At 44.4% G+C, this 10,593-nt stretch overlaps 1 protein-coding gene across 5 annotated transcripts in view; it reads right to left on the bottom strand.

Moving 5' to 3' along the window:
* Positions 1-6,108: 6,108 nt before the first annotated feature.
* The window catches only part of sorcs1 (sortilin-related VPS10 domain containing receptor 1), a 664,251-nt gene continuing 659,766 nt past the window's right edge, over positions 6,109-10,593 (bottom strand). For all 5 annotated transcript variants that reach the window (XR_009816964.2, XM_061977167.2, XM_061977165.2 and 2 more), the window contains one exon: positions 6,109-7,258. Coding sequence is in view for 3 of the 5 variants with exons in the window: in XM_061977165.2 (XP_061833149.2) it covers positions 7,197-7,258 (62 nt within the window). In the remaining 2 variants the exon portion in view is untranslated. The remainder of the gene's footprint in view (positions 7,259-10,593) is intronic.

The raw sequence follows: 10,593 nt of genomic DNA, 5'->3' as shown, positions 1-10,593 counted from the left end.
GGACGCTCTCTGTTTTCCCTCTGCGTTTTCCCTCCGTGCCTGACTTCCTTGTTTGTCCTCCCTCAGTGCCCTCCCGAGTTTTGCACCTGGTGATTCTTCCATTGATTTCCCCTGTGGACTTTGGACTGTCTTCCTCGATCCTTGACACTCGCCCGGACACGGACATTGTCACTCCTCTTGTTGTGGTGTTGTGGTGGGCGGGGGGGGGGGCGGTGCCGGGGGCGAGGTTAAGGGGGGGAGGAGTATATTTATAGCTAGAATTCACTGAAATTCAAGTATTTCTTTTATATATATATATATATATATATATACATATAAATAAAATAAATACGTAAATTTCAGTGTTCATTTATTTAAACATATACACACATAACACTCCTCTCTACTCATTGTGGTACTTGAAAGTGCAATGCTTTGCAGCCAGTAGCACAGCCACTGTCCTCCCTCAGTGCCCTCCCGAGTTTTGCCCCTGGTGATCCTTCCGTTGATTTCCCTGTGGACTTTGGACTGCCTTCCTCGATCCTTGACCCTCGTCCGGACACGGACCTTGTCACTCCTCTCCTGCCCTGGACCACCTGCCTACCCCACGGACTGCCTCGTTCCTTCGCTCTCAACACTTGGCAACACACACTTCAGCTAACTACACACATAGCCTCACACACACACACACACTCTTGGGTTTTGACACTCTCCATTTCTTTAGTTCAGTTTATTAGTTAGTATTGTTTATTATTATAGGTGGCGACTTGTCCAGGGTATACCCCGCCTTCCGCCCGAATGCAGCTGAGATAGGCTCCAGCACCCCCCGCGACCACAAAAGGGACAAGTGGTAGAAAATGAATGGATGGGTATTGACTATATACATAATAAATTATCGAACATTACTGTCCCCTGGTGTCTGAGCCGTCATCTCCCTCTGTTAACCCATAACAGTAATCCTCCTTTTTCGTTGTCCCATTTACTCTTTGTGGTCGCAGTTGGGTGTTCCAACAGGACAATGATCCCCAAATCAATGGTCCTGGGTATGACTCAAAACTGCATCCGGTGATGAGGCTTCAGTTCGGGAGTTCTGGAGTTTTGGGGAAGGTGGCGTTACCCCTCAGTCATCATTGCTCCCAGGTCCACTCTGACCCGGGGTGGTAGTACCTGTCAGGGTCCCAGCTATGGGTTAAATAGCTTGCAGAGACTGCCTCAAAAGTCTCTGCCTCATTGACCAGTGCCTACTGGCTAACCACTTGGTTATAGGCTACGGGAGAAAACCCCTAACGAAAAATCTGTGGCGAGGACCCGCATTAGGCAGTCACCAACAGACCGGTGCTCTGGCAGTCCTCTGCAACCCCATGCGGCAGAAGGTCGTCATGAGCTTTTCATGCCACTGGAGGACGCCACATGGGGCCAAGACAAAACAGTGCGGGTAGAGACTGCGCACTTCTACCACCACTTAAATCAATTCACTGCGCAGGTGTTTTGCTCCTCCTCAGCACTACCCCTAACCCCCAACCTCCCCGCCCTCAAGTCCTGCGGCGATGGGGAAGGGTGGCTGGTACAGGTCAAGGATGTGACTGGCAGTACCTAGCCCAACCCTGCACGTAGGCGGCGTGCGAGTGAAGGTCGCTGTGGCATGGGATGGAACAGCATGCCTCCCCGGCAGCTTCGTACGTGACTGAGCAGCACCGCTCTGCTCACCCTGAAATGGGAAGGGCCTAGAAAAGGTGGCCTAAAAATGGTCTGTTCCTCATCGCCCGGGCAGCCTACCGCAGCTGCCGGGCCATCCCTTTATGCGGTCGAAAACAAATGTACAAGAGAAACAAAATTCCCTTCACAATAGCGTCATGGAACGTCCGCACACTGTTGGATGTGCGTGATCTCTCCTTCCGCCCACAGCGAAGAACAGCACTCGTTGCGCATGAACTAAACCGATACGGCATTGACATAGCCGCCCTGAGCGAAACCCGCTTACATGGGGAAGACTCAATCACGGAGGCGGGAGAAGGTTACACCTTCTGGAAGGGTCATCCAGAAGGCTCCCGTCGTCTACATGGAGTGGGTTTTGCCGCCAGGACAAGCCTGCTTCACAAGATCCCAGAGTCTCCAGTGGGTATAAGCGAAAGGCTCATGACGTGGCGTGTACCACTCACCAAAAATCGCCATGTCACCCTTATCAGCGCCTACGCCCCAACTCTGGATGCAGACCTCGAGAGCAAAGACTCATTCTATGCCTCACTAAACTCTGCCATTGAGGGAACGCCTCCCACCGACAAGCTCATACTCCTCGGGGATTTTAACGCGAGGGTGGGCTCTGACAGTGGGCTCTGGGCCGGAACACTTGGTCAGCACGGGGTTGGTAGGCTTAATGATAATGGGCTTCGCCTCCTTACACTCTGCTCTGAACATCAGTTGATCATTACCAATACCCTGTTCCAGCTGAAGGATAAATTCAAGACCTCCTGGCAACATCCTTGCTCCAAACATTGGCACCTCCTCGACTATATTATCACCCGTCGTAGAGACAGGAAGGAGGTCCTAATCTCCAGAGCGATGCGTGGAGCGGACTGCTGGACTGACCATCGGATGATCAGAGCCAAATTTCAAATGGAAGTCCGCCCCGAACTGAAGAAAACACCACCAAACAAGAGACTCAACTGTGAAGCACTCAAATCCAAGCACTCTGTAGAACAGCTCAGAGCACAGCTTGCAGAACATTTGTCTGCAATCCCTGATACCCACCTGGACCCTGACATCAACACCTGCTGGAACTCCCTAAGGACTGCCATCCATCAGGCAGCAGAGGAGTCCCTTGGGTACACCAGGCGTAAACATCAGGACTGGTTTGACAACAGTGCACCGGATATCCATAAACTTCTCAAGGCAAAACACAAAGCCCATGCTGCTTACCTGGCCAACCCACAATCCATCACACTAAAGACTCGACTCTCCTCCATAAGAGCCGAAGTCCAGCGTACCCTCAGAGCCATGGAAAATGACTGGTGGATCAAGAAAGCCAGCGAGATCCAACTTTATGCTGACACAAACAATTCCCATGGATTTTATGATGCCGTCAAATCCATATATGGTCCACAGAGAAAAAACATTACCCCAGTCAGATCAGCAGACGAAGTCACCCTCTATAAGGACACACCCCAGATCCTAAATAGATGGGCTGAACATTTCAACACTCTCCTTAACTCCGAAAATCCCTCTGACCAGGACATTTTCACCAATTTCCCGACCACTCCCCCTGTCGACCACCTGGACTCCCCGCCTACCTTTGCTGAGGTCCTAAAAGCCATCAAGGGCCTAAAAAACAACAAAAGCCCAGGCCCTGACGGTATCCCAGCTGAGGTGCTGAATTTTGGTGGCTATCTCCTCACCCGCCGGCTTCACCAATTGATTGACTCCATCTGGTCCTCTGAAGCCATCCCCCAGGAATGGAAGGATGCTGCTATAATAACCATCTTTAAGAGGAAAGGTGACAAAGCCGACTGTGGAAACAGCAGAGGAATTTCCCTGCTCTCGGTTGCTGGGAAAGTTCTTGCCCGGGTCATGCTCTATCGTTTAGTTACTCACATCTCTGAGAACATCCTGCCTGAATCACAGTGTGGATTCAGAAGAGATCGCAGTACTACTGACATGATCTTTGTAGCCAGGCAGGTACAAGAAAAGTGCCGGGAACACCACCAGGATCTGTACATCGCCTTCATCGACCTGTCCAAGGCATTTGACACTGTGAACCGGAATCTCCTCTGGGACTTACTGGGAAGGCTGGGGATTCCGCCAAAGTTCCTCAACATCCTGAGACAACTACACGATGGAATGCGAGCCTGTGTCCGCATTGGAGGCCAGCAATCCCCCTCTTTTAATATGAATGATCCCCAAATACACATCAAAAGCGGTAAAGGAATGGCTAAATCGGGCTAGAATGAAGGTTTTAGAATGGCCTTCCCAAAGTCCTGACTTAAACGTGTGGACAATGCTGAAGAAACAAGTCCATGTCAGAAAACCAACACATTTAGCTGAACTGCACCAATTTTGAACAATTCAACCAGAAGCTTGTGGATGGCTACCAAAAGCGCCTTATTGCAGTGAAACTTGCCAAGGGACATGTAACCAAATATTAACATTGCTGTATGTATACTTTTGACCCAGCACATTTACTCACATTTTCTGTAGACACATAATAAATTCATAAAAGAACCAAACTTCATGAATGTTTTTTCGTGACCAACAGGTATGTCTTCCAATCAAAAAAATAAGAGTTGTAGAAATTATTGGGAACTCAAGACAGCCATGACATGACGTTCTTTACAAGTGTATGTAAACTTTTGACCACGACTGTACATTTGCGTACTACACACAGAAAAGTGTCAAATTGGGATATTTTCAACTAAGGAATACATTTACCATCAATGTCTAATATCATTTTCCTTCAGGCAGAAATGTGTTTGGGTTCTTATTGTCAAACTGTATCCATTTGAACATTTTTAAAACCCTACATTGGTATAAACAAATACTCTCTGAGGGGTATCATCACTGATCTGACAGTTCCAGCACCTTCAAAACCCGTGGTTCTCAACTCGTGGCTCGTGACCCAAAGGGTTTTAGTGGATTGCAGGTCTTCGCCTCGGCAAAACACGTACGAAAACAATCTTGTGCTTTTATTATAAAGGTAACTGTTCATGGAGAAGTTGTCATTACCTCATTTGACAGAGGAAGAGCAACAGAGTTTGTAAGAAGTAGGGGTGATACCGATCCAATATGAGCAAGAAAAAAAAATATATCGGATTGTACTGGCATGCATCGAATATCTCCGATACGTGCAGTATCGGAGATATATATCAAAGGGTTCAGAGAATCTGGAGAAATCACTGCACGTAAGCAGCTAAGCCCATGACCTTCGATCCCTCAGGCTGTACTGCATCAACAAGCGACATCAGTGTGTAAAGGATATCACCACATGGGCTCAGGAACACTTCAGAAACCCACTGTCAGTAACTACAGTTGGTCGCTACATCTGTAAGTGCAAGTTAAAACTTTCCTATGCAAGGCGAAAACCATTTATCAACAACACCCAGAAACACCATCGGCTTCGCTGTGCCCGAGCTCATCTAAGATGGACTGATACAAAGTCGATAAGTGTTCTGTGGTCTGACGAGTCCACGTTTCAAATTGTTTTTGGAAACTGTGGACGTCGTGTCCTCCGGACCAAAGAGGAAAAGAACCATCCGGATTGTTAAAGGCGCAAAGTTGAAAAGTCAGCATCTGTGATGGTATGAGGGTGTATTAGTGCCCAAGACATGGGTAACTTACACATCTGTGAAGGCGCCATTAATGCTGAAAGGTACATACAGGTTTTGGAGCAACATATGTTGCCATCCAAGCAACGTTACCATTGGGCGCCCCTGCTTATTACAGCAAGACAATGCCAAGTGTAACTGTTCTGGGTCGGCACAATGGTGAGACTTTTCCACTGTTCTCAGCTTCATTTATTTTCCTTCCAAACTGCGGGCGGCAATCAGACAATGTCGGTATCCCGTCTTTCTTTGGCTTACGCCCTCAGCCATGTGGAACTTTTCTGTGAGGGGAGAAGGGAGGGGCTACCCAACCCAGGAGAACTACAGGAGCTCAGGAGGGACAAAAAGATATCAAACCGCCCTCTCAGAGGTGAGCAGACAAGATAACTATTTGGAGATAAAATTCACAAACAAAATATAATAAATAACAAAGGTGTATTTTAACTCCGTTACACAAGCCACGTGTTACATCAACGTGGCTTCATAGTAAAAGAGTGCGGGTACTAGACTGGCCTGCCTGTAGTCCAGACCTGTCTCCCATTGAAAATGTGTGGCGCATTATGAAGCCTAAAATACCACAACGGAGACCCCCGGACTGTTGAACAACTTAAGCTGTACATCAAGCAAGAATGGGAAATAATTCCACCTGAGAAGCTTAAAAAATGTGTCTCCTCAGTTCCCAAACGTTTACTGAGTGTTGTTAAAAGGAAAGGCCATGTAACACAGTGGTGAACAAGCCCTTTCCCAACTACTTTGGCACGTGTTGCAGCCATAAAATTCGAAGTTTATGAGTTTGAACATCAAATATCTTGTCTTTGTAGTGCATTCAACTTAATATGGGTTGAAAATGATTTGCAAATCATTGTATTCCGTTTATATTTACATCTAACACAATTTCCCAACTCATATGGAAACGGGGTTTGTACTTTATTTACAGATGTACATTTTTACAGTGCTTCAAAGTAAGCAATTCAACTGCAGTTTCTTAAAGAACTTGTCATATTTCTGTTGAGCTGGAGGAAATAAATATTTTTGAGTTTGTAAGTAAAATTGTACTGGCATTTTGTACTGCCTAAAATTCAAAACCTGCCCTCGTTTTTTTCGTTAAATGAGATATTTGAGAAATTGTCATACGAAAAGTAGCGTAGGTCCCACCACCAAACCAGTTGAGAACCACAGTTTGAAGTCAACCAAAATGTCCTGCTTCTCCTAACTAAACAAGGATTTAAAATTTCCTAAGATATGCGAAGCATCGATCGGACTTTAGCATCGAAGATTCCGAACATACGGCAAAAAACAAGAGTTCTAGACGAAAGAGCTAACCATCCATAGAGCCTGCAAGAAAATGTGCTAATACATTTAAAAACTGGTAAGTTTCTAATCATAAACATTAGCTGAAAATCAAAGTTATTAGAAATAAATAAAAACAAGTACCCCACTATTTCAATAGAAAATGTGTATTGTGCCATATTACCCCCCCCAAAAAAAATCTAAAGTATTTTATTCAGAATAATATAATTTCTGTTTCGTATAACACTTGAAATACATATAATCAACATATATTTTACATTCATGATTTACAAATCAGCTCTAATTTACTTTCAATTTAAATAACACTATTTGAATGAATATACTGCTGCTATGTGTTTGTCATATCATATAAAAAAAAAAAGTGTCCCAATATAGGCAAAACCAAAATCTCATAATAATAATTCCTTCCCGATCATAAGACATTGTAGAAAAAGTTCATAATTTATATGATAAATTGTATGTTGAAAGAAAATAATGGCGTGTTTCTTCTAGTGTGTCAGTGAGATCCAACATGCACGGGTATAAAGCTCAAAAACCATAAAGTCCCAGAATGATTCAAACCATGAACGGCGCAGCACCGGTCCAGTCCAAAGTTTACACGACATATGTGGGGAGTTCTGCAGAGAATGTCACATGAACGGGAGGTTTCTTACATCCTAGGAGAAAAGAAAGGAAACAGTAAAACAATGAATTAGATCATTTTCTGTAAGGCAAAATGTACAAACCCTGTTTCCATATCAGTTGGGAAATTGTGTTAGATGTAAATATAAACGGAATACAATGATTTGCAAATAATTTTCAACCCATATTCAATTGAATGCACTACAAAGACAATTTATCTTTATTTTTTGCAAATAATAATTAACTTAGAATTTCATGGCTGCAACACGTGCCAAAGTAGTTGGGAAAGGGCATGTTCATCACTGTGTTACATGGCCTTTCCTTTTAACAACACTCAGTAAACGTTTGGGAACTGAGGAGACACATTTTTTAAGCTTCTCAGGTGGAATTCTTTCCCATTCTTGCTTGATGTACAGCTTAAGTTGTTCAACAGTCCGGGGGTCTCCGTTGTGGTATTTTAGGCTTATGTGCCACACATTTTCAATGGGAGACAGGTCTGGACGACAGGCAGGCCAGTCTAGTACCCGCACTCTTTTACTATGAAGCCACGTTGATGTAACACGTGACTTGGCATTGTCTTGCCGAAATAAGCAGGGGCGTCCATGGTAACGTTGCTTGGATGGCAACATATGTTGCTCCAAAACCTGTATGTACCTTTCAGCATTAATGGTGCCTTCACAGATGTGTAAGTTACCCATGTCTTGGGCACTAATACACCCCCATACCATCACGGATGCTGGCTTTTCAACTTTGCGCCTATAACAATCCGGATGGTTCTTTTCCTCTTTGGTCCGGAGGACACGACGTCCACGGTTTCCAAAAACAATTTGAAATGTGGACTCGTCAGACCACTGAACACTTTTCCACTTTGCATCAGTCCGTTTTAGATGAGTTTGGGCCCAGCGAAGCCGGCGGCGTTTCTGGGTGTTGTTGATAAACGGCTTTCGCGTTGCATAGTAGAGTTTTTAACTTGGACTTACAGATGTAGCGACGAACTGTAGATACTGACAGTGGGTTTCTGAAGTGTTCCTGAGCCCATGTGGTGATATCCTTTACACACTGATGTCGCTTGTTGATGCTGTACAGCCTGAGGGATCGAAGGTCACGGGCTTAGCTGCTTACGTGCAGTGATTTCTCCAGATTCTCTGAACCCTTTGATGATATTACGGTCCGTAGATGGTGAAATCCCTAAATTCCGTGCAATAGTTGGTTGAGAAAGGTTTTTCTTAAACTGTTCAAAAATTTGCTCACGCATTTATTGACAAAGTGGTGACCCTCGCCCCATCTTTGTTTGTGAATGACTGAGCATTTCATGGAATCTACTTTTATACCCAATCATGGCACCCACCTGTTCCCAATTTGCCTGTTCACCTGTGGGATGTTCCAAATAAGTGTTTGATGAGCATTCCTCAACTTTATCAGTATTTATTGCCACCTTTCCCAACTTCTTTGTCACGTGTTGCTGGCATCAAATTCTAAAGTTAATGATTATTTGCAAAAAATAAAATGTTTATCAGTTTGAACATCAAATATGTTGTCTTTGTAGCATATTCAACTGAATATGGGTTGACAATTATTTGCAAATCATTGTATTCCGTTTATATTTACATCTAACACAATTTCCCAACCCATGGAAACGGGGTTTGTACATAGAGTAATTGTGTTTTGGGGATCTACTGTTAGACACAAAGGGTCATGGGAGGGGTTGGCACACATTATGTTATCTTGCCATGTTAGACCACTAAAACAAGGTCAGTACATCAAACATAACAGCTTACTGGGGTTAAAGTTGTTTTTTGACTCCCCGCAGGAATTATTTAGCGAGTAAACCATGTTAAAATTTGGTGCAAGGATTTTCAAACCTGAAAACGCTACAAGTGGGTCACATATACCGTATTTTTCGGACTATAAGGCGCACTTAAAATCCTTTCATTTTCTAAAAACTCGACAATGCGCCTTATAACCCAGTGCGCCTAATGTACGGAATCATTTTGGTTGTGCTTACCGACCTCGAAGCTATTTTATTTGGTACATGGTGAAATGATAAGTGTGACCAGTAGATGGCAGTCAAACATAAGAGATACGTGTAGAGTGCAATGTAACTCGAGCAAACAACACCAAAAATGTTGTATGTTCCATTGAAAATATAGAACATTACACACGGCGCTCAAAAATCTATCAAAATGTTTTAGTACGACTTTGGTAAGCTATGAAGCCGCACCGCGTGATGGATTGTACTATGCTTCAACATACGAGTATTATTATGGTGTGTGTATAAGGTAAGATATTATCTGGCGTTTTGTTTCGCAATATTATGCAATGGCAACTTTTCTTACCGTTTGGTATCTGCTGATCTGTATTTGGGATCTGCATAAGTCCTGTAAAAATGGCGCGCTTCCGCCCGTGTAGTCCGTGACGACAACGTAGTCGATAAACTTCTTTTTTTTCTCTATCTTCTTGTTATGGGACATTCATCCTCCGCTGTTGCCATTTCTAATATAAAGTAGCGTAAAGTTCTTACTTATATCTGTCAGTAAACTCGCCATGAAAGCAATAAAACATACCGGTATAGTGAGTTTACATTATTCACCCAAGGAACTTTAGTTATAAGAGAGTTCTGGTTGGACGTTTTTTCACGTTGTTCTTTCTCTCTACTGTAAACTAAATGAAAAAAATACCACCAAACATCCTAACAGCCATTTACTTTAACTGCAATGTTTACAAACGGTGGAGGAAACTCATTTTGGCCGTTTGTACCCGTGATCTTGTCCTTTCGGTCATAACCCAAAGCTCATGACCATAGGTGAGGATGGGAACGTAGATCGACCGGTAAATTGAGAGCTTTGCCTTCCGGCTCAGCTCCTTCTTCACCACAACGGATCGATACAGCGTCCGCATTACTGAAGACTCCGCACCGATCCGGCTTAACTTTGAGCTCCTCCTGGATAACAGAGCTTCTCACCCTATCTCTAAGGTAGAGACCCACCACCCGGCGGAGGAAACTCATTTCGGCCGTTTGTACCCGTGATCTTGTCCTTTTGGTCATAACCCAAAGCTCATGACCATAGGTGAGGATGGGAACGTAGATCGACCAGTAAATTGAGAGCTTTGCCTTCCGGCTCAGCCTCTTTCTTCACCACAACGGATCGATACAGCGTCCGCATTACTGAAGACTCCGCACCGATCCGGCTTAACTTTGAGCTCCTCCTGGATGACAGAGGTTCTCACCCTATCTCTAAGGTAGAGGACCCACCACCCGGCGGAGGAAACTCATTTCGGCCGTTTGTACCCGTGATCTTGTCCTTTCGGTTATAACCCAAAGCTCATGACAATAGGTGAGGATGGGAACGTTGATCGACCGGTAAATTGA

The sequence above is a fragment of the Nerophis lumbriciformis genome, linkage group LG16 (genome assembly GCF_033978685.3).
Source record: "Nerophis lumbriciformis linkage group LG16, RoL_Nlum_v2.1, whole genome shotgun sequence".
Lineage (NCBI taxonomy): Eukaryota > Metazoa > Chordata > Actinopteri > Syngnathiformes > Syngnathidae > Nerophis > Nerophis lumbriciformis.
This window is presented reverse-complemented; position numbering and strand designations above follow the sequence as displayed.